Source organism: Anopheles aquasalis, chromosome 3 (genome assembly GCF_943734665.1).
Source record: "Anopheles aquasalis chromosome 3, idAnoAquaMG_Q_19, whole genome shotgun sequence".
NCBI lineage: Eukaryota > Metazoa > Arthropoda > Insecta > Diptera > Culicidae > Anopheles > Anopheles aquasalis.
Window position 1 is genome coordinate 28,914,096 of NC_064878.1, and position 25,000 is coordinate 28,939,095.

Below are 25,000 nucleotides of genomic sequence, written 5' to 3' on the forward strand. Positions count from 1 at the left end.
GGTGGTGGTGGTGGTGGTGCATTTCGAATGGATGCCAGAATGTGTTCATCGTGATAACAACCTAACAACAAGCGGTACATGAAACGGTTCTTGGTGATGGCGAAGCGTTAGCCTCGTGGATGCGTGGTAGCAAACATTCCACCGCGTGCAGTAGTTTGTATGTTTTCCCACAAAGGAACCATAATTGATACTTAAAATATGACCAATTCTGTTAATGAGCCACGATGAGCAGAAAAGAATTAACATTGTCAAACCAAAATACCCATTTTTCGTGCTTACTCGTATTCAATTATCCAACTGAACGCCACTGCGTGTAATAGCTCACAAAAAGGTGATGCAAACAACACCGGGGGAGAAAAAAGAAAAGAAGAATAGCCCCAAGTATTTATGTGAGACTAACATGCACAACAATAAATTACATGCCCGGACGGGTCACCGTTTGACGAGGTGGTGCGTGCGAGCATATGTAAATTACGGTTATTGACTCGTCTCGGGGGCGAACCACGCTCCAGAGCTCACTGAACCGTGGACCAACCGAAGACATCCGATGGACCGGAGAGCGTCTACTCCTCCGGCTGTCTCTGTAAATATCTCTGAACTTGGGTGAGGTCATGTCATGTTATGCACACTTGTTTTCGGTCGAAACGACTCGCCTCGCTATTGTTTCGTTAGATGCATCAGTGGTGTTGGAAAACGAATTGAAATTCTGGCATCGTAATGCAGCTGATATCGGGAGCGGGAGAGCTTGGCTACCGGAAATCAGCTCTTAGGCAAATCAACCAAGCACGGATCGCAGGAGGAGAAAGAATGCACTGTCTGCCCTCCTGTGCCCTTCTATGCTGGTACTCGTGGTCAATTGATCAATTGCGAGCGGTTCAGCGCAATGTAAATACAGTTTAGTACCGACGCGGGAAACAAATACAAAGACAGTTGAAAACTATTCTACAATGTTATGGGAAGGACTATTAGATTGTCATGATTGAATGCACGATATTAAAAAAAAAAATAGGTCAACATATTTAAGGGAACGTATTGAAAAATGTAATACAACACCTCATAGCCAACCAGTTAGCTGACATGATTGGATATATGGTACGTATCCTATGCCACCACCGTTAGTTGGTACGCTACACTTACCTCCAGGTATCCGACGGGCCCATTAAATGGATAATCTCCCAATCGACGTTCTTCATCGAGGAATTTGCCGGCTTTGCCGTTCGATGGCGGACAGAACAGACCGTAGTTGAAGCTTTCCTTCAGTTCCTGCCAGAAATATAAGAAAAAGTGCTTGACGTTAGCTAATGTAAACATAATTCGGTTACTGGGTAGGATGTAAATCAGATTTTCTTAACGACCATGTTATTCCGGCATTCCCGGCTCGGGAAAAGGTGTCCCTCCCCCCTCACAGAGAGTGTTAGATAATCATGGCAAGTGATTACGTCCCCACCATTCGCTATTGGTTTCACTGCCGTAATATGGTTTGGGGAAGGGAAGGTAAATTAATTTCCGCTCAGTACTAGACTGTAATTACAGTTTCGAAATGAAAATATGATGTACTGGAAATCGTAGAAGTGGCGATGAAATCAATACATCAGGTTCTAGGCTTGGATACTAGGTGAAAAACAGGAAAAAAATTGTTATAAAGAAAAAACAAATTGAAATGTTTCCTCAGTCATCGAGTACCAGGCAGTGGAAGTGGAAGCAAACGAGGACAACGTTTTCCGCGTGATTTGCGTGCGCGACAGAGCACGGCTTTAGACATAAGGACCCACTCTTCCAGCCGCAGACGACGTGATAATGTCGACGACTAGCACTCTGCCGGGAGAGTGGTTGGAGGGGGGGGGGGGGGTGTTGTAGCATCATCATCCCCCTGCAGGGCCATTGCCAACGGCAAAAACCGTCGCAATGCCTGTCCTTCAGTCGTAGGGCTGGCATGCTGACAGACTGAATGAGTGAATGCTGAGGATGGGGCGAGGAAAATGTTGTACATCTTCTTCAGCCCGTAAGGTCGGCTTCCTGTGCTCCTGCGATGTGCGCGGTATGTGTGTACATACACACATACAGAGTGATTGCATTAAATTCAAATTATCCATCTGACTGCATCATCAACTCCATCAGAGCTAGCGAGAGTTTACCGGTACGGAGGTTCCGTGGGCGGTCCCAGAAACAACCTCCTTTTTTGGGGGTGGTACGAGCGGAAATACAAAGTCTGTCTCTAATTTGGCCGCCTTTCGTAATCAAACATTTAACTTTGGGCGACACATTTTTGAAGCACTTTGTGAGTAGCAATTTCAAGTAGCAATCAGGAAGAAATGGAAATTGGGGAAATAAAGTAAACATAACACATTGCACAAGTTCTATACAACTATGCTGGAGGTGATTTTGAAAATGAAGAAAATATATTTTTTTACATGAAGCAAAAACCGAAAATAGTAATTTTTTTTAAAGATTCCCCTAGTTCATCATATTTGGAGTATGTCATACTTGCATGACTAGCTCATATAAGATCAGGAAGCAAAGTAGGACAAAAGAAATTAAATAGAACAAAACTCCAAATCTATGGACAAACAAACGTTCTATCCCGATTTTTGTGACTGAGTCCACTAACGATCAGTTCTCCAGCCGACAACTAAAACCTGATGGATAAAATTAACATCTATGGACGGCTTATCGCACGAGGTTCACCAAATTGGATATTTGGGAAAATAATACTTCACAATTGTGCACAAACGACGCAATTAGCTGGCTGTTTGTTTCAATAATTGAGTCACCGAATGCATCCCACAAACACGTTCCAACAGCTTTGTCGTTGCTCTGCTGCAGTGAATCATTCCGATACGCTCTATTCTATGCTCTTTTAGACCAAAAAAAAAGGTTGCGTCCCATTAAAATGCATTCGGCAGCCCGCTATACCGTTGGAAATTGTCATCAACTAGATTAGGGTCGCTATAGAATTCATAACCAGGAGCTGGCGTTGTGCACAATGGCCAGGAGGTAGGAGTCAGAGTGCGCGTGCTGGAGTGGTTTGCCACAATGATTCTGAAACTTCGACTGCAAACCTGCAGACGCCGGCCGCGTGTTCGACAAATATTGATTAGAAGAAAAAGGTGCAGATGGAAGAGACTAGGAACACAGAGAGATAGGGTGCCGCAGTATGCTACTCTCACGTCCTCGTTGTGCAGGGCCATCAGGGAGATGGGGTGCACTTTTGTCTCGATGCACATACACATACCACACCTCCTCAGTGTCACCGTCGTTTGTTTCTCGAGCATAATGGCTCGCTTGCGACTTGAGAGGCCCTAGTTTTTCTGTGTGCTCACAGTGTGGTTCGCAACAACAGAAAATGTGATGAAAAAACAACTTTTCCTGTGGTGTGCCCTTATAGGTCATTTCAAACATGAGTACAGCCGTCGGCTCTTTCCACAATTCTGAAGAACAAAACACATGACTCGTACTCACGGGAAAGGGTATGAATGAAGAATTGCTGAATGAAGAGGATTTCCTCCTCTATGCCGCGCGCGACAAAGAGCCAGAAACAGAGCGAATGCGAATCGGCGCAGGGGGTTCGAGCTCGAGAGCCCGAAACCGAAAAACTGAAGCGAAACAGCGGCGACGAACAAAAGAAAGACGAAAAAAAGGAATAAATATTATGCTGCACGACACCGGAAGCACAACACCCCTCCCCCCCCTGGTCGGCTTGCATAACATCGAACTCCGCATTTGGCCCAAAAACCAAGAAACCTTTACTGCTGAAGGTCTCACACTTCTTGGCTATCGACTTAATTAAAATGGAAAGATAAACAACCACAGACCGCACTATGACGAAACGACGATGGACGCCACCGCCACACGGCCTATTGGAACACTACTGGGGAGCTGGCTTTACTGAAAGATCCGTCTATTTGCTCTACCAGAAGCCATTCCCTATGATTGCCCTAGTGAGGAATTGAATGGAAAGTGTCCAAATAAGTGAGAGCATGAATTGTGTGGCAATTGCATGAAGGAAATGGGAATTCAAAGAGAGAGAGAGAGATGGGTTTCCAGATAAACGTAAATGAGCAAAAGCGGAGGAATTAAAATCATTGAGAGCGCAAGGCACAAGCCGTCCGCCGTGGTTGTAGTGTGGCTACACTATAAACATACTCGTTTACATGTTAAACAGACAGCAGATAATGGGAACACTTTAGGAGAATGCGTTTTTTTTGCGTTACCACAGGATGTACACCCAGCCCAGCCCAGCGCAGCCCAGCCCACCCAGTGCAACTGAACTGAACTTCGCTGCTGTGTTTGAATAACACATTTACCTATTTTGAAACATAACACCTCCCCGATATGCAGGACAGCGGAGCGGACTTGTACTGCTTCCAAAACGGTCCAACTGGACACGCCATTCTTTTTGGCTGGTGCTTGAATGAAGTTTTTCATTCTACACACTCGACGATTTGTTTGCAGAATTGGTTACACTGTTTTCATCCGCCTATACACGCCCGGAGGTTGGAGTTTGATTTTTGTTTTCTGTTCTGTTGTAGATAAGCGTTACCAATCCGACCACCTATCGAAACAACGAGAACACCCCCCTCACCGCGCCTCACCACGATACCAGATAGCTTTTTGGTGGATGCCGCCGCCGCCGCCGCCACTCTGTGAAGCAAACGCTGTTCGGTTCTCTCCACCATGTCTAATACGCTCGCCCGGGCCATAGTGCAGAGCATCCGCTTCGACTTAATTCGAAAATGAGATGTCCACTCCCCCACAGAGCGTACGGAATTGAAAACGAGTGAGAGAGCGAAAAAGAGCAACAGAATCTCCGGAAGATAGAATAAAAGGAACGGCTGCCAATGGTGGCGGAAAAAGGGGTTGCAGGACCGCGATGTGGAATGTCCGATGACCTATCGGGTGAACCCCTTCTCTGTGTTCTGCACCATTCTCTCGCTCTGACGATCGGTCGGCGTTCGAAAAACAATTGCTGCTGTGGAAAGTGGAAGAGAGATGAGGTAGAGGAGGATGAAGTGGCTCATCTTGCCCATGCCCATGGTTAGTTTGGGTGGTGATGCGGAATGCGGTGTGCTGCTGGCCGGTTTGGACCATAGCGCGCCGCTTTACAATACTATGCGCATCATTGGTTCTCGCCATTTGTCCGGAGGAGGTGCGTTTGTATATCGTGTTGCCATCGCACGCCATCGGCTCTGGCGGGCTAGTTCTTTTGCTCGGACGGAACAATCTGCACAGCCGGGAGCATCATTTGCTGGTTCGCTGCAATTGTTGTCGCGCCATTTCCCTTTTGGACCGTGATCGCTCCGCTCTGATCGAAACTGTCCGACGTGTCCCCGCTTTTGTCCATCGACGTCCATTTTGGGTTGGCATTTTAGCTACGCACCACTGAACACTGGGTATGTGATTGTGTGGGAGCAGCAGGTCCCAGGTGCTAGGCCGGGATTTGAGGCTGAATAAAATAAAATCCAACTCTTTACCAACATGGTTTTGCATCCATTCGATTTCCAGTTGAAGGATTCAGGTGTGTAAAGCTATGTTCTCACTCAGGTCAACCTTTGTAGTCTTAAGGTCAACTTCATTTGTAGCTGAGGTATATGCGAGTATACTAACCTACATCAATTCGGCCATTGTACAACATATAGACCTTCGTTTTGTGAGGTTCCTCTAAAGGTATTCGAGGTACTAGAAGACCTGAAACATATAACTCCACTTATACCCCAAAAGGGTGTTGTCAATGGCAAAAAAGAAGAAGCATCGGCAAGTGAAACACGAATAAATCAGAAACAGCAAACAAAACACGTGTCGTACACGCACACGGTGGTGGAACATGGCGAAATTAGCGATCGTATTCAGATAACCGTCCCCGTCCCGGCCACCCAAAAAGGGGTAAACCACCAAACCAACCGATTGTCCGATTATGAAGTTCTTTCACATTTTCCACAACCACACATTCCATCACGCAACGTTCGTTCTTCGCGTTTCGCGCAGAAGGAGTTTATCAATTAATCTCCTCGCTCGCTCCGCACCCGCACCGAACGCGAGGAACGAGCTACAACTCGAGGCGAGGTGTCTGAAGATGCGCCACGCCAAAAAAGGAGAAACAGAGGAATCGAAAAGGAAACACAACACCGCTGATCGAAGAAGTGCTTTGCGTTTGCGGGCGTTGCAGCGACACAGGGCCGGCCACAATATTTGCCGGTGCATCGCGGGGACATGGTGGGCATTGCATGCGTATGTAAATTAGCATCACCTTGGGTTTTGAGCTTGGCTTGGAGTCAGGCAAAGGCTGCACCGCCTTCACACCTTAAAGCTGGACTCGGGGAGAACTCGTCCTCTCTGTCGCTGCGACCGACGCGATCTGGTCACATCGATTACCACTTGTAGGGGGAGGCGCGCGCATGTGGGAAAAAGCGAAAGACGCAGCGCAACAATGTTGCTGGGGATGATGCGGACATTGATCCAAACTCGTCGCCCCCGAGGTGCCATCTTCTTCGCTTCGCTCTGTGCAGTGTGTGACCATTTTGGGAGCAAAAGAAGATCCTGTTTCCAGTTTCAATTCGACGAGTGTCCGAGTGGCCATTTCTCTTCGCAGAGAGAGAGAGAGAGAGAGAGAGAGAGAGAGAGAGAGAGAGCGAGCGAATGGAGGGAGCATAATAGCCTTATTATAATCCAAGTATTATCTTGGTTTGCGGTGAACGTTGTGTTGATTGCACAAGAACGCAAAACGGATCGTCTGACAAGAGCTAACGAATCCAAACACCACTTATCCAACCTCCTTCCTCAAATTCTTTGCCCGATTTCACTATGTTCCGGTTGCCTTCGCGCCTCTGTGGTGTCGAACCACGCTGCTGGTCGTCATGCATCCATTTGTCGGACGTTTATTTCCATTTTTGCCTTCGAGGGTCATACCACCGGGTGGAAGCAAACATAAGCTATCTTTGGCGTTTTGGCGAAAGGTGAAAACAGTTACGGTGTCTCTCTTCGTGTGAAGGACTCGTGGTTAGCACCGGTAAAGTGTGGAGACCGTCTGTCTCGTGCCACCAAAGCAAGGCTATATGGAGAGCCATGCTATATGGAGTTGAGGAGAAGTGTGTCGTCGCGCGTGCCTTCGCTTTACTCACTTCGCGTCTGGCAGTGAGCGGAGGTCAAGAGTTGTTGTCGCGAAGCGTCCATCCAGCGATCGTTCTGTGTAGAGACACAAAAATATTGCTTCATCGTTTCCACACATCAACAAGTCGTCTGGTGTTTTGTACATTAACCCAAAGTGTAAGAAGCATTTCAGACACTCAACATCACGTACTGGCACGTGGTAGCTGTAGATGCTCGTGGTACAATCCTCGTTTTAAAGTGCATCCTGTGACGACCGATTCATTTCACCATCCCACAGTCGTTATGTGTCGTACACTGTGTATTATACCTCAATCGATACGGTGCGTCATTCACTGTAGAACGATTCAACCTTTAACCTTACTCCACCACAACAATACCACAGTAGTGGGTCAATCAAGATGCGAGTAGCACGAGTTTGGTGTCGAAGGAAGTACTCCTCCTCCGTTTCCTTCCGTTTTGTGGTTGTGCCGTTTGCCCACCATAAACCCTGGTAGGACGGGTGCACACTGGGCACACTTCTTCAAACCTCTCGAACTTTCTTGGAAGAAATGGTTCTCTGCTGGTGCTGTGGTACAAAACAGGGGCTGCTTCTATTTTCCCTTTTTGGGAGGCTTTTGAGCTTTGTTGCCGCTACCAGAAAGTCTTTCGCGGTAAACGGGTGGTAGAAAGCTGGCACAATGGTTGGCAAGGCCAGACCAGATCGATCGATCTAGAACCTCTAGAGGTTATCGAGCATGAGCATGTTGAGTCGCATTATCTCCGGTTCGCTAGCTAGCTGTGTGTTTGCCGTGCGCAGGTGCTCTTTTGTGGGCTTTCTGCTGCAATGCAACGTTATCACGCTTTCCGATAGGCAACGGATCGAAAAACACGAAAGACTACCATCATATCGCACACTCTTCCTCCTCCCAGGAGAAACACAAGGATCGAAACCGATTTTCCGTCGAATTTAATCTATTCTCTTCGCGGTAATGCCTCTGCACAATCGATTTCCCATCGGGCGGGCGGTTCTCGTTTTTCTTTTTTTATTATTGGAAACACTTTTATTATTGGAAACGCGATGAACGAGAAGGCCAGACGATGAGATGAGAGGTATCATTGGCATCGCAAGGAACCGACCGAACCGAATCAACCGACAGGAATGTAAACGGTGGAAACGGTTTAAAATGTACCAGCCAGCGTGAGATCGTTTCGGAGTAGTAAAAATCCACAGATGGACACAGTGTCCGTCCTTAAATCGCTTTCCGTCGTAGGTTGTGCGATTGTACATTTTACAACCACCACCGACAACAACAAACCAGGACAGGGCCGAATGATGCTTGATTGTTAAAAAAAAGGAGAGAAGAGAAAAAAAAACATAAGTAACGACGCGATGGTGAAGGTACGCCTTTGCTTATGGTCATTTATGTAACTTCACGCCCATCTCAGTGCGCTCAGCAACAAAAGGCTAAGAGCCATAATCCCGCGGCTAGCTCGCTTCCCGCACCTACCCTTTTGGCTGCAACGACTCTGCGAATTGAAATGCTGACAGTATTCAACGGTAACGGGTTATGTTGGGTTGGATGCCAGCCACCACCTTTCGGTCAATGGTCAACGGATTTTTATGTATCTATCTTGTTGGACCGCCGTGATCCTTCGTGTGTATCCGGCAACATTGTAGTGCACTGGACATGGGCCAGGGACATGAGGAACTGGAGATTGCGATCACGCGTGATCTGGAGGAGTTGGATTGAGTAACCGGCGTTCTCCTTGCGGCTTTCCCCCGCCCGCTCAACACACACAATCGATCGCTGTCTGGACCAACATTAAAACAAAAATCAATACTCCCGAGACGAGAAAATGGCCTCGACCGCGGGGACAAGCGCGTCATCAGCGGTGGAGTGTGCGTGGGTTGTCATGTTCTGGCTGAAGCTGTCTGGCGAGGTTGGGTTGGTTGCCTCCAGCGAAATACGACGATTGGTCCTTCCTTCCTCGGGCAAACAGTCATTGCTTTGCTGCCACCGGCGATGGCGCGCCTTGACCCCGCCGCGTGCGGCTTTCATACGCAACGAACCCAACCGTTTGTTGTCAGGGCGAGCGACCACACCGACGGTGGTAATGAATCAGAAAATCGTTGGCTTTGTTCCTTTTTCCCGTGTCCGGAAAGATGATCTGAAAACTGTCGCCGTATTTTATGACGCGGTATTACATCATTTGTGTCCATTGTGTACTAAGGGCTGGCAGGTAAAGCATGTGTTTGTAGGCTAGTTACCGAGCATCAAAGATCATCTCGCGTATATTTAAGTGATGCATTTTATGCAAACAGTTCGATCGATCGATTAATTTATTTTCCTTTTCAATGCAACATCATCAATCAATCAATCGGAAAGATATACATCTTTGAATCCAAGATTGACATGGCATCAGATAGAATCGAAGGCGGTAACTAAAGTGAAATTCAATCGGACTGTGCGCGGAATGGACTCTGCTGCTAGAATTACGGCAAGTTAAATGGTTTACAATTCGAGCTACGGAACGTGTAAGATTCGAGCATCAAGAATTGTTCGTTCATCGGATATTTAACTACTTCCTCCAACTCCTTGCATTGCATGCCTTCTTGTATCCTTGCAGAAAAAGTTCTAATTGAGCAGCCAATCAGGAGTCCGGCGGTAATGCATTGGTTTCCCTTGTATCGCCGTTTCATTTGATTCCTTATTTTGAACCAAACAAAACAAAAACATTGTTATCCACGCTTGGCTAACGAAGCAAATGTGTTTTATACCGGGAATAGCAGTGACTAGTGACCGACAATACCGGACAAGATGGATCATGTAGCGGCACTCCAGAAGGCACTGCGGACCGACATCTTCGAGAAGCAGAAACGGTACTAGCAAAACAAATTACCGCTCATCAATGCTTTCTCTTCTCTGGCCGTAGCAATCATTCTTTCGCTTTCACCGTGGACCGAGAATGCACAGTAGAAGTACGTGGCGAATCGTTTCGGTAACGGAAGGAAGTGGACGAATTTCTTCGCTGAAGATGCACACAGGGGCTCCACGATGCATTTGGGATAATAATTAAAAATGCATTAATCCAGTTACCACATGGTGGCGGCGGTGTTACAGTGACTACCCTCCCCTCCCCCCTGAGAGGTAGGGCTATCATCATTAAGCACGCAATCAAGCAACGAGAGTCAGAGTCAAACGTTCACCGGCCGCCGATGGTGCACTTTGTGGCAGAAATGTGAAGGCTCCCGTCTCGCGTTCGCTTCACGCCTTTCACATGTTGATGATGCGCGCCACATCATCCATATTCATCCGCCGACGATGCGCCACAAGTAGCGTGATCCGCATTCTATTTTATCACCTTCACCAGCGGCCTGCCGAAATATAACCATGACTCGCAAAATGATGATCCCAGCGGGTGACGGCGACTCACCTCGGGAGGTTCACACGCGAGGGCGCCTGTCAAGACGACTTCGTTCGACTTGGCGTGTGCGGGAGGGTCTTTGGCTTTAATTGCATAAGAGCCACCCATGTTTCGGTGTCAGGAATGTATTTTAAAATTTCCGTGGCATCGTGTGCTACAATCCCTCCAGGTCAAAAAAAAAAGTGGGATTCTCTTTAATTTCTGGAATCCCCAGCGTGAGTCGCTCGCAGCGTGGCGCTTCTTCTTGCAACTATGCCATTATCCAGATTTTACCAAATACGATTCGACAAACCGAGATTCACCAGAGGTAATCTGCGCAATAATGGAGAAAAGTGCCCGTTCGGTTCGGTGACCTTCTTCGGGGTAATGTCTCCGGGGAGCGGAGGGCCAGGTGACACACACGTTCTCGATTCCCATTATCCTAGTTTGGAGTCCCATCATACGGCGAAAGAAAGGGCTTATCTGGGCCAATTTTTCTTTGACTGCAATTAGCCACCTGACGGTGTGTTTCGTCGTCGCCGCTACCGCAACCGCTTGATAGATAGGCCACGACGAATCCTACACATTGACTCATCTGTGACCTAAAAAATCGTACCTAGTGGTCATCACTTGTCCGCAGAAAGCCAGCGATGATCAATGTCGATGGTCATGAAGAAGAAGAAGACTCTTGCAGCTCACTACAATCACCAGCTTCACTAGTCCCAGGACAGCAAGAAACTGACGTGGCATGGGCCCTGTTGCGTGTAGCAGTGAGGCGAAGTACCGACCATATGATTTTGCACAGCTACCAGCGTAGTGCATGCTTATGCCCGCAGTTGGAGCGCACGGACGAGGAAGCAAAGAAGCAGACGCAAATCGACGAGCAAGAAAAGTCGAAACCCAACCAAGTATGATGATAGATCACACTTTTTATACACCATGCAGTTCCCACCGACGGCTCCCGGGGCGGCCCCGATCGTCATCAGCTTGTCGGCCAGCTGTTTCGAGTGCTGCTGCACGAATGCCGAGGTGCGCTTCGCGGCGCTATATCTGCCACTAATCGTAATTGGCGATTGTGGTAATTCATCAGCTTCAACGCTACGCAATTACCAAACAAGACATGCCTCCAAATTTTGCCCCCAAGAAACGCACCGACAAGACGATGATGACGAAGATGACGACGACGACGACGACGACGGCGAGACACACATTAGGGACAACCCCGGAGAAGACGCTATGCGGCTTTACGAGAAGCACAAAGAGCAGCGGCGCCTTACCGTTCGCGCCTAAAAGCGAATCTCGTGTGAAGACGGTAAAAATTGCCTGCTGGAGTCACTTGGACACGAATCGGGCGAACCGTCGACGTCGTGCTTGGCGCGCTTTTTGGAACCCACGGTGCGCGAACGGAGCGGGTATGGAATTAATTAAATTGTCAGAAGGATGAAAATTGTGCCCCATTCTCGGGGTTTCGCTTGATTGAGCTGTGCCACGGAGCGATCATCTTTCGGCGGGCATCTAGGTTTACTGGTCAGTAGAACTTCGGATACGTTTCGTTCGGTTTGTGCGAGCTCTGAGCTTGCCACCTCTGAGCTGACCTTTCGTTTTGCGAAACCTGTAGAGATGTGTGATAAGTGGCATGGACATCGACCAGAGAGATACATTCGGGACCTTAGTTGTGGCGTACGTAGAAGTTGGTAAGAGGTTTAGAGTTCATAGAAGACCGATTCACCGGTTTGTACATCAATCATTTTATACTGATTGGTTTGTCAGTGCGAGTAGTTTTTTTTTGGTAGCCCTAAAGCTTTTATCCAAATATCCCAAACTTATATAGATATCTTATAAAGAACAAACTTATAAAGATATTTGAACTTTTCCGATAATTCTTCTGTTCTTGTTGTGTACAGAAGTTAGTTCTTTTTTAATCAATAATCGTTCTTTAAATGGTTTTTGTGGAAGCAGTTCAGGGCCAAGAATTTAAGGCTTTAATGTAATGTAAGCGCCATTAGATTTCGAAGAACAGAACCAGACAATTAGGTCAACATGCTTGAACTCAAATCGCGGCCAACGAGTTAGTGAGCAAATAATAAGTTCACACCTCCCCGATCACGACGTCACACGATAGCACCCTACCTACCGACCTCTTTTTCTTCGAGATTGTTTGTAGCGCTGATGAGACGCCGGTACGCCGGTGACATAAACCAGGTCCACGGGACCCCCAGTACCGAACTATATGGCCCAGCAAAAGCGAAACGAAATGTGCTAACAATTTCTTCAAAGTCAAACGGCCCTCAGTGACCGCCGTTTGGTGGCAACAGTCCTAGTACGGACAGCATTCAGGGTCGCAACATTCCTGTAATTGTTCCCGCGGCCTCCCCATTCACCGATGTCCCGCTATCCCTAGGGATCAAACGCTTCTATTCCTTTCTTCCTCCTCCGGCGTTTTATCTCAATCGGAGCAACTCCGGTGTGGCGGCGGGGGCTGCGGTTCGAAAATTGCTGCTCGCACAAAACCGTGCCCCCTTTTTCCGCGTACGTTAATCGAGCTGGGATGTGGCAAATGGGTCCATTGTGTATCAGGACACCCGCGAGGAGCATAAGTAGCGGCGGCCCTAGCCCTAACCCTAGCCCTAGAGCTTAGCGGTCACGATCATCGGTCGGTCGGTCGGTCGTTCGGAGTGTTGCAGGCACGCCGCCGGTAAGGCCGTGTACGGCCAGTGCGCGCGTGTAGCCGGTTTCTGTTCGCGCAGGACGGGTACGGTTCTCTAATTGGAATGGAATCCATCCGTAAGAACCCTTGAGGAGGAAACGACGGCGTACCGATCTCGATCGAACGATCGCCAACGACCAATTGTACCATATGACCAAGCGCGCAACTAGTACCGCGGCGCAAGAGCTCAAAACCAGCACCACCTCGCACCCGATCGGTCGGTCCGGTCCGGCGTGGCCAGGCTGGCGACACCAATTCCAGTGTTATATTAAAAAAAAAAACTTGCCTCAGTAATGCTAATGGCTCCTGTGCACTGTGCGCGCCGACGACGCCGAGGGCCATCACAACGCGCACACAAGAGCTCACTTCAAAAGAGAGCTTCACAGAGAGCGGATCACCGATCGGCGATCGATTGTTTTGTGTCGATGGTACTGGGCCCGAAGATGGGATGGGAGCGCGCGCTTCCGTCTTTGGTGTCCGTTGATGTGGTGGTTTGTGGTTTGGCGGGCACGTGAAAATGGGTAGCCTTGCCCGGGTGACGGTCAGCACATGAGGATGCTACCAGGCGACCTGGCGTATTAGCATACAATCGACGAAAATATACGCGAACCGCAATGGAGATGGATGAAACGCGTAATCCGCCGTGCGCTCATCTCATCGACACAATACGCGCCAAACTGGTGCACCAACCACAGAGAGAGAGAGAGAGAGAGACACCCAGTTGATGCCTTCACGTCGCGTCGACACTGCTGCGCTCTAGAGGCTTTTTGACATTTTCCTTGTTTTTGTTTTTTGCTGCTGCTACTGCTCGCTCCAGAGGAAGACGGAGGACATCCGTTTGTTTTGTGCGCGTTTTGAAAAGGTTAGCGGAAGACACAACATCACCTTTCGCTTGCCCGGCGAGCTTCTCACGGTATTATCAAACGAATGAGATGATCCGCCAATCGCTCGAGTCACTCGTCACTCTTGAGAATGTCCGTCAGAATGCTAAGGCTAAGGATGATTTAATTATGGCCAGGTGAAGGAAGGATGATTGAGAGGCGATAATAAATTCCACTAAACTAACCAACAACAACACACAACAAATAAAAACACACATGCACACAAGCACATCCATCGTGAGGGCCAAAACGACTTTTCAGACGGCACAGAACCCCGAAACATACTTCGCCTGGGGGTGAGTGGCGTTGGCTGTGGCTAGAGAACCTGGGGGGAGGTACGGTACACGCCTCATTATTAGCTAACGGCATCTTTTAGACAAAAATGTACACCAACCAGATGAAGCCAAGGTGTATCGAACATGGCCGTATGGTCGAAAATCTAATTTCCTGCGATGGCCGTGAACACCGGACCAGAGGGGCACCATTCCACTGCTGGGCCCTAGCATATCTCGCCGAGAAGGTGTTATTCGCACTTGGTCAGCCTGAAGTCTCTAACGGGACCAACGCATTTTGGGCTCCATCTATTGACTTTTCTCCATGTCGTACACGAAATCTGACCACACGCGCGCACAGGGGAAGTGCGCGTAATGATTTCTTGTGCAAAAGAAGGGGAAGAAGAAAACGTACCAGTAAGCAGTCGGGGACAGTGGGTAAGGTACACAACGTCAGCTTCGGGGTTCTGTAACGTGAATCGAATTACCGTAAAATAATGGACAAACACCGCTGGCAGCACCAAAGGAGGGGGCGCACGGACAGGGCCGGTATTCTTTCGCAGTAAACCAACATCCAAAGTCCGAGAGGGTCTCAAAACAAAACCTCCCCAAAAACAGAAGACAATTTGTAAAGGAGAAGAGGAGAAGTAACAAAAAGCCTCGGTCGGAAACCGCCCTACCATTGCATGAAGTACAAAGGTTATGTTAAGAAGAGATGCTGGGAAAAGAAGGTGTCTCAAAGTTAAATTGCATAACTTGTCCCATGGTGGCATCCCGTGGCGCAATACCCAGCGTGATAATGGCGTAGTGCAAAACCATTTTCTCCATCAGTCCGGGGAGGGACAAATCGACCGAGAAGATCGGCGTACATTCACGGCACAGCATTGGCGAATGATGTGTAGCTAGGAGCAGAGAAAAGAAAGTTTGATCGGAACAAATACTGTCACGGTGAAGGAGGTACTCGGTATTACAAGATATTTGCAAAAGGTAAGCTACTCTATTTAAGTATTTAACCTACTCTAACAAACGAAGTGAAATTCAGGGATGCAACAACTAATTGGTTGTCTGTGTGTCCAAGAGTTCTCAAGGTTCAGTAGCGTAACAGCCATTCGAATTCTACGTCCATCGATGGATTGATCAACCGTGAAAATCTGATGCAGATGCGCTATGATACCAGGCTGCCAACCGGCTACCATTTGGCAATGGACGTCGTCGTCGTCGTGGTGCAAAATGGGCGTTGTCCTTAGCGAAGTGTTCTCCGAATTTCCCACTCCTCACCATCGCCTCTGCTGCTTCTCGCTTTCCCAGCGCTGGCGGAATGTCTTTTTTAGCGTTTTTATTGCACCGAACTCCTCGGTCGTGTCTCGGTCTCGTCTTTGCCAAACGGTCATTTAGGTTGCCGGTCGCGATTGGACTTTTAAAAGTCCGGAGGAGGGGCGGGCACTGTTACAATCGTTTCGCGAGGTTGAACGATGGTCAACGTGCAGATGGTAATTACTTCACTTTTCCCATCGTTCGCACAATACGACAATTACCGTGCAATGGAGGTGGAATGGAAGCTGCATCGAACAGTCATGAAACCAATAGACGAGACAGGTAGCAGTAGCATTGTTGTAGAAGAGGTGGCAAGAAAAGTGGAGCCAGAAGGTGGCATCAAATTGTTCTACGTCTCCTCCTCCCATCGTAGCTCGCCAAGTCAGATTGGCAACCATCTACCAGTTTTCTACCATTTAGCGAGGGACAAAAGCCACCAGATTGACCTCGGTAAAATGGAACCGGATCATAGACAGCAGTAACAAATCGTTTTGTGGTTCATTAAGGAACGTCAGTTGATTGGACTTATTGCGTTATGGAATGGATGTCTTCGAAGTGGTATTTGCAGTGTGAGAAATCGAGCAACATTCTAATCAAATGTACGTATCCAGTAAACCAACCGAACGCTGTAACGATGCTTCAAATAATCCAAACATAGGACAAAGTATTCCCAGCCAATTCTCTCGCTTTCGATGCTCTCAGGTTCCAGCAGCCAACTGCCCAACACTGCCTAAGATCAAGTGTAGACTCGGTAGAACCCGTCACTAGCTGCAAGATGCTGTCGGGTGCTGAAAAATGAGTTTCTTATTTTTGGCGGATGTTCATCCATTACAAAAACAAACACTTCGATCAAAACAACGCGCTGTGACTCGAAACCCCCAGCGTCGTCGTCAGCAAACTTGGCGTTGGCGCGCGCAGTGATGATGGAAATGACGCAAACGAAAAACAAAAACCAACTAGAAGCCCCGCACGTTTCTCACAAATTCACACCCTAAATCGCCTGATGTCGTCTGAAGAGGGTTAGGGGTGGGAGGCCTCGTCGATGAAAGATTGGTAAATAATTCAAACGTTTAGGCCTTATTGCGTCGCCACGCGATGCAGATGTCTTTTCTCTGTTTATCATCCAACCGGCTGGCTGGCTGGCCGACCGGCCTGCCGTCTACTAGCATCCGATGCGGGAGCGGAGAGAGTTCGACTATAAATATCCTCTGTCGAACAACATTGAACCTGGGTGGTGGTGCCCACACCCGGTTTCTCGCTACCCCGCACGGCTTCTACTAGTGTCTCTGGTCTAGTCTTGCTAAGGAAAAGTTTCGTCAACGTGGCGAAAATTAATTATTAGCCGGAAAATAAACAGCAAAACAAGAAAAGGTAAAAGGAGAACGACGCGATGGACACAAAAAAGCACGGTCTTAAGGACGGGAAATCACCGCGACAGCGCCTAGTAGTAGGTGGTCATAAATCTTCTGCACCTCCTGTACTCTCTCTCTCTCTTGGGGTGCTCCAGCACTTGCAGCATGCCAGGATGGTCATATTCTTCCACGGAAGACACCAAACCGGACAGTCATTTTAGTCGCTCATTGGGTGTCGTCATGTTAGCCGACGTGAATCCTTTTCTAGAGGAGAGGAAGTTTGTCAACCATCGCTAATGGAACCGCAGTCATCCCGCGGTGCTACGATCTCCCCGGTCGTTGACTCTTTTCGACGGGCGGTAAAGACAAGTGCCGAAGCATGATGAAGCCTGATTTCCGGGCTTTATCCCAAGGCGGGTGTGCTACGACGAATCCGAGCCGCGTCGCCAGTACAGGATACACCGTGACGGAGTGCCAGGCCCACTGGCTGGCCTGCGGTACAAGTTTCTAGCCAAGGCAAGTAGTGATAGCCCAATCTGGCGACGGGTAAGAAGTAAGGAGGAAGAAAACCAACGCGCAAAACCTGGCGTGGGGGCGTGTAGCTGTCGATTTGTGACAAAAGTCAAAAGCCATGAATGAATTATTTATGGTTGCTCAATGTTGTGTCTCTCGGTGCGCTGGTGGGGCGGCTCTGGGTCCGGTTGCACGTTTTGGCTTCTTATTAATCCACTTGTATTTTTCTGTTGTTGTTGTTGTTGTACTCCTGCGTTCTAAGAGAGGGTTGTGGTTGTTGCTAGCCAAATATCGCTCGACCAGATGGTTGGCTCGACAGCTCGACAGCCGGTTTTGCTCGAGACCTCGGAGGAACGGTTCGAACATGGAGTCCGGCGCGAAATCGAAGCGAGCGGCGAGTGGGCTGGACACCGACGTGGACTGATGTTCTTGTTCTTGCCATTGTCCTAGCAGTTGCCTCTCGTCAGTCGACTGAGTGGCTGGTGTTACAAATGGAAGATTAGTGACGAACCGGTGCAAACGCCCGTTGCCTCCAAACTCCAGCACCGCCGACACTGACCGACACTGACGCGCCTTGGTTCTCTTGGTTTTGGGGAAGAAATCAACTAAACTAAGGAAATCCGAATAACCGGCGCGCACCGCACCGGTGGATTGGATCGCGTAAAACGCTGAGACGTCCCCAAGATTCTCAGGTTCTTAAGTTCTGTGGCAGCGCGGCGCGGTTACTCCCTCTCCGAATGGCTCAAATGACGCAAGTGGTAATCCGATCAAAAGCCACACTCTCGGACACACTCTTCATCGGTCGCGCGGTCCCCACGCTGAATTTGTCAAAAAGCATCCAGCACACCGAGCGATGACTGCGGACCAAAGTAATGGACGGGACGGGACAGGAGTGGTGTAGAAAACCAGTCATTCTGTCGCCAGTGTCTGCTCCAGCTCGAGCTCGAGCTCCAGAACGGTGGAGAATTGGAGTCGGATGACTTGGTGGAACAGGTTCTGGGACCGCGGGAATGAAATCGGAGCACCGAGAAGTGTTACTGTCATAGAACTGCCGATTTCTTCACTTTGCGCCCGCATCGGAAACGGTGGTGAAACGGGTCCGGCTTTCAAAACGGAACGGATCCCCTTTTATGGCAATCACTACCACCACCACACCGGGCGGGAGTACAACGAGATGACGACAGAGACACACCAGCCAGACCAGCGTTCACGTTCGCCTGGTTCAACTTCTTGCCCGTGTGGACTCTGCAGAGTGGACATGTCAAAATGAATCATCCAGCCGGAGATTTGTGGGCTGCCCGGGAGCGAGCGATTGATTAATCAAATCGGGTCGTGCTGGAGACCCGCAGCTGCTGCCGTGGCTGGCTTAGATCGAACGGAAACCAGTTCACACACATCCACGCCGCCGGGTTACAGGTCCCTCCGTGGGCTCTCTCATTGACGCGGTCGCAACAGCCAGTCAAACTGTCGCCAGTGTTCTGATGACGCAAATGTCTCTTTTGAGCGAAAGGCTGAGTGACAGCTGACGGTCTTCTCCTCCTGTGGTGCTCCTGCAGACTTGAACGTCCTGTGCCGGGCAATGAAAACTTGTGTAACGATCCATGAACGGGCTAGTAATTAAAATTACAGCGCACAACAAACAATTTCGATTCTGTACTGTCCTACACGTAGGATAAGGAGCACGAAACTCATTGCAAAATAATGATCACCCCGTATATGACTTAAAGCAGGGGACTCCAAACGGTCTTACGTTGCCAAGGATGTACGGATGAAAACTATTTTTGTGCGCAGATGATTTATCACAATGACAGGATGTGATGGCCAGACGAACTCTCTGTCGTCGAAATCATAATTCGCCAGTGACACAGTCCGTTTGCCAAATCCACACATTCGTCGGACGATCACAAGCACACACTACCTCTTGAATACGGGATAAAATATGGTTTGATTTAGCTTTTGCCTTCTCTCTTTGCCCTGAGGAAACTAAAAATTCAATAATCACCATCGTCCACCCCTTTGGCGACTCCCTCATTTATTTCGCCATCTGAGAAATGTAAACAATTTCAACCGAATGCATAATCACCACGCTCTCTCGCTGTGGCCGTGCAGAGACGAACGTGGCCCCGCGTTCGTTCCGATCAAAACAGCGCGGTTAGATGTTGATGCAGGTGACTGTCACATTATGTCACGACACCGTTTGGCTGCCATGCATGTTTCTGGGCGGAACATTCGAGACACCGCGGTGGTGGAGGTGGTGATGGCGGCGCGAGAAGACAAAACAGAAACCGACCGAGGGGAAAAAATCTTTTAGCCAGCCCCAAACGTAAATCAACCGACACCGAAAAAGGCGGCATTCGGTTTTTATAGCACCAACTCGGTGGTCGAGTTGCCATCATCCTCCACCACATTTGGACGATCTTGGTGCCGGGGTGGCAGCACTTGCACTAGTCACTGTCTCTCTTTCCCTCTCTCTCCCTCTCTCTGAGCGCATGGCCGCCTGTCCCCGCATGTCGCTTAGCGTGAGCACCTGCCTCAAAGTCTGCACTCAGTGGATGTGGATAACCCCGGCCAGCTGACTGAATTATGCTGCAGCAATGCTTAAACTGAAAAACATTAGGCCACATTAGTCGACCGGTGAATTGAATGGGTCCATTGTTGCTCGAGGCAGCGCAACAGCAGGAAACAATATCACAAAATCAAGACGAAAGAAACCGACAAAAAACATGCAAAATCCCACGGTCGGCCTTCACAAGGTTCCACCACCAACAGTATACCTCTCCTTCCCAACAAGCCCTGCTCGTTTAAAGAGCTCGGTGCATTCTGTCAGTGAGCAGAGGGAAGGTATGCCGTGTTGGTCGAGTTGTTGATTACCCAATTCAGGGTTTCCCCGCTCCAAGAAGTGTAGTGTGCTGCTGCTGGTGCTGCAGTTCGGATCGTGGTGAAGCACCGGACGACAGTGAAGCGTATGCCAGATGCAAATATTTGAAAGCACAAGTTCTTCGGCGTCACACGACATTCCAATGTCTGCTTCTGAGGTTTGCATGGTGATACTGGTGATTTTGTTGGAGAATACTTTTGCTATGTGCAGTTTGCCTATCTTCGTTTAACATCAGGACAGACGAAAGAAGCTGTGGAAGCTTAGTTTCATCAACTCCCAAAAGATCAATCCATTACGAGTAAGCTTCCTACTCTCACCGCTCATGCACTAAATCAATAGCCGGGCACGGTGAAACCATTGGATCCATCATTTAGTGAGTAGATGATGCCGAATGCCATCGATCACAATTTCTGGCGCAATGCCCGAAAACCGATGCCGGCAGCACAGGGCTTTCCCGATCGGTTGCCAGACGGTAATTGGATCCAAAATGGAAATTGCGGCATAAGACATGCTACACTTTCCTCCACCCTAACAGCTTCAACCCCCACGACCGAGCAGCAGCTGTCAAACAGAACTTCTTTGAGGTATATTAGTTTCACCAGAGTTGCGCCCAGTGATGCACAGGCGGCATGGAATGAACTGCTCATATTTCAAAAGCTCAAAGACCAAACTGAGACGAGTCAAAGTATTGATCGAAGCGGAAATGATGTACTGAGTCTTTGACCTGTTTAAAGCAGCTGACAATCAAACAACCGTACCGGAAGTTAACGGTTTGCTGTGTATGAGATCAAATTGCAAGAATCTACTCGTTGCAATATTATTAACTAACGGCATAGAGATTCAGGAAACACTAATGTTGTTAAACTTGAAACTTCTTGACGAATCACCAATAACACTTTACTGAGCTTGAAGTCCACTCCAAAGAGTCTCAACCATTTCTGCCATTCAAACTGGTTCATTGAAAGTTGACCAAAAATGGATACCACTTGTCACGTTATTTAAACATCCTCAATTACAACACACAGCACCTCATATAAGATGCGTATAAGTTTGAAGCGACTGGTCTGCGTGTCGATGACGTATGGTGGCCTTGGTCGGTGTTGTTCCATTAAATAATTATACCAATTAGAGGATAATCATCAACTGTGACATTCAAACAGGCCGACACACGCGAGGGATCAAAACCTGTTTCGGGAAACAATATTTGCTAGCGTCGGCATGACCAGCATCCACTCTCTTTCCATCACGCCATTTCAGACCGTTCTAGAGCGTTGCGTTAATGGTGGTGTGCATATGCCAGCCTAATCAAAATTCGCTGCCTAATTCATCGTCATCGCAAGTCACTTTAGAAGACTTCGCTGGATGTTTCGCTTCCAAAAGAATAAAATATTGAACGGCTTCTAGTTGGACGAGCAGGGCCTTGAATCTTGCGAGACTATTTGTCACATATGGTGCACACCAACCAAGCCAGTCAGCCATCGGGCATCGCTGACTTTTAAGTGAGTGCCTGACTAAGTGGAATCGAGCAATCGATAACGGCAGGAAACAGACGGTTCTTTCATGGTCGATGTTCTGCCACGGGGGTACGGACCCTTTACTCCATTCTCCATATTCTCGCCAATTTTCGAAAGGATTATCGAATGCGACGACTCACCTGGAATGAGAAGAACGAGAAGAGTGACATTTAGTGCTGGTCCAATATGAATACGGCTTAAAATATGCATGTACATGTTAGGTATCGATTGAAATCAGGAAGCTCGAAAGCCGACATGATGAAACTCGAGCGAACCTACGATTGGCTATTTTCGGAAGCGAAAAAGAAACATCACCTGTTAACCTGGACAGTAAATATACAAGTCTTCAATTGTATCCATCAACCGCGAAAGCAGTGAATGAACGTGACAATTCATTTAGCCTCCGAGGCACACGCTCGCCGTGCTGCTGTGCTTATCTAACATTGCCACCAATTGTGACCTAGTTTCGAACCAAAACCGGAAGAAAATTATCCATTTGCGCGACAAATAGTGCAAACGCAGCCACGGTGTGCCAGTGCCTGTGTCTGTCCGCTTGCCTGCCTTCCTGTCTGCCACCATTGCGCGACATGTGCCCGACATGACCCGGAAAAAGTGAAAAGCTACGCCTAATCGAAACGACCATTTTCCACCCCACTACACACTCACACAAAAAACCAGACACACGCACCACATATGCACACGTACACTACATGGGGGCTTGGCTTCGCGCTGTGGTCGTGCCATTTGTTTTGTGCCTTTTTGGCGATATAAATACGAATATTCCCAGCAGGAGGCACGAGACGTACGCGAAACGGAACGCGGTACGGGTTTGCCAGTCGCTCAGTTCTGGTTGGGAAAACTGTCAGCCAAAAGGAAAAGCTGGGGCATTACTTATTCATGCAGCGCTCCGAATGCATGGTAACAGCTTCTTCTGACGTAGTTGCCTTTGCCTGTGTTGTACACACAGCCAGCGTGTGCCGTGCTGGTTACTGTGTTATGCCGTGATCGACCGTAGATCTGGGCATCAAGAAACTAGACCCCATTGCATTTCATGCGTGTGGGAGCCCGCCGATTTTGAAGCCACGAATCACGATGCCAGCAGGAGAAGGTTGCGATGATATAAAAAAAGAGGCATAACCATAGCTCCTATATACTGATTGCTGACGGAATGGTATTTTCCCTCCCACCGGGTTACACGCAGCGTACGTTGGCTCTGCGCAAGATTCTCCATATGCAGTGCACTAGGGCCTGACATGTGATAGTCGATAAATGATTTGCATAGCTTGACATTGCTGAAGGACATTGGAAATAGAGCAGACTGACGACCGAGACATATTTGCATGTCTTCAGTTAATTTGCTATTGATGAGGATCTGTCAATCGATTCGGGGCACTGATATGGAATACTATTATTTGGCGGTTTCACAATTTTCATTGACCAGAAATGCATCCCTTGTAAGGCCAATGAGTGAAATCACTCTCTGTAGTGTTAAGTAATGTATAAAGAGTAATGGTAGTAATGGTAATGGTTGTGTATGATAAGTCAATGAAATATGTAGGAAGCAATAACGATCTCTATCACAAAGCAATAGATCACCAGACATTTGGTTGAATGTTCAAAAGGGATGGTAAGATTTCAAACAAAAAAGGAACTCGTTAATTCTATGCTTAGTCAAACTACTTCCAACGTTGTCCATCGAGATTTAGGATCCTTCGTCGGTAGTAGCCTATTCAGAAACTGATTTGTAGCCTACAAACGAATCACTGATTTGTGGCTCAATAATAAGCACTCACGGCGATCCGCAGAGCAAAGTATTTTTGCGAAATACATTTTACTTTGCCTGGTCGTGGTAACGCCTCCTTTATGGCGAATAATTAGTAACATTCCGATAACGGATTGCAAACCTCTCGGAATCTAGAAACCTAAATGAAATGGAAATAAGCAGCTGTACCCGAATTGATCGTCAAATAAATCAACTATCGCAGGGCGCCCCCGGGCCGTCGAAAATACTCTCTACATCAGATGGCTGGTAGAGCAGCAAACGGACACTACAAGAATTAATGCTCAGCATCTCCATTCCTCAGAAGGTGAAATGCGAGTTCGGAGAAAATACAACGAGCTTCTTTCACTGAAGCTTAGAAAGGTTGATTAGCTATAAACATCTCACGAAAGGTACGAACTACCAGCCGGTGTGTGAAGCCAAACGGTAGTCACCGTGCCGGAAACGCGTTTCCGAGGGTTGGATCCAAGCTCCACGAAACGACGGAGTCACTCCAAGTCGTTCTTCACCCAAATTGCGCGAATAGCATTGGTGCTACTTGTCTTACCACCTTGATGTTGTAGTTCAAAGTAGGGGCACTATGGTTATCGGAGCGCTGCCTGGTGCGGTCCGATCGTACGATACGATGTGACCGGTAAGCTGCGAGCAAGGTTTTCCTCATGATCATCTCGATCGTGATGGTAGTTAAAATGGTAACAATGGGTTAACCATTGTTTAAAGCTTTCCAGATCATCATGCTAAGCATGCCGTGCAGGCCAGCAGTATTCACAGTGAGTATTACATTGTAAATTAGTTTAATAACTCTTCACCACACTTAGCATGGGAATTAGCGAAACATGGCGTTGCGAGATCGTACTGTACAATAATGTACGAGGGCAAAGGAAATAAGTGTCATTGCTATTTCCGTACTAAGCACAATGTCATTTGAAGCATACAAAGCATTATGGCACATTTATACCTGTAAGCCAAATATATCTAGTTTTATTTAGTTTTAGATGAATATCTGTGATTAATGTTGCAAGCCATTATTATTCTAGATTCTCTTCAGCTACACGAATTGTCGTCTCCGTCAATGCAATTGATCTGGAATATCTCTTTATATTCAAAAATAGTCTTTAACTAGTAGAATAGCGAAAGGTGAACCGCAAAACAACCTTCAGCGAAACAACATCATCTGACCGAATGTAGGCTAAGAACACGAAAAAGTTACTTATTTCAGGGACGTTATGTGGCAACAGCATTACCAGGCAGTAGCTGTTTTCGCTCATGTATGAAGTTGATCATGAATTGATAAAAAAAAA

General features: G+C 48.0%; 1 protein-coding gene across 4 annotated transcripts in view; it reads right to left on the bottom strand.

The window, feature by feature from the left end:
* LOC126574490 (SH3 and multiple ankyrin repeat domains protein 1) overlaps window positions 1-25,000 on the bottom strand; it is an 80,842-nt gene that overhangs the window by 17,281 nt on the left and 38,561 nt on the right. For all 4 annotated transcript variants that reach the window (XM_050234722.1, XM_050234721.1, XM_050234724.1 and 1 more), the window contains exon 4: window positions 1,138-1,263. In XM_050234722.1, coding sequence (XP_050090679.1) covers window positions 1,138-1,263 — 126 coding nt within the window. The remainder of the gene's footprint in view (window positions 1-1,137; window positions 1,264-25,000) is intronic.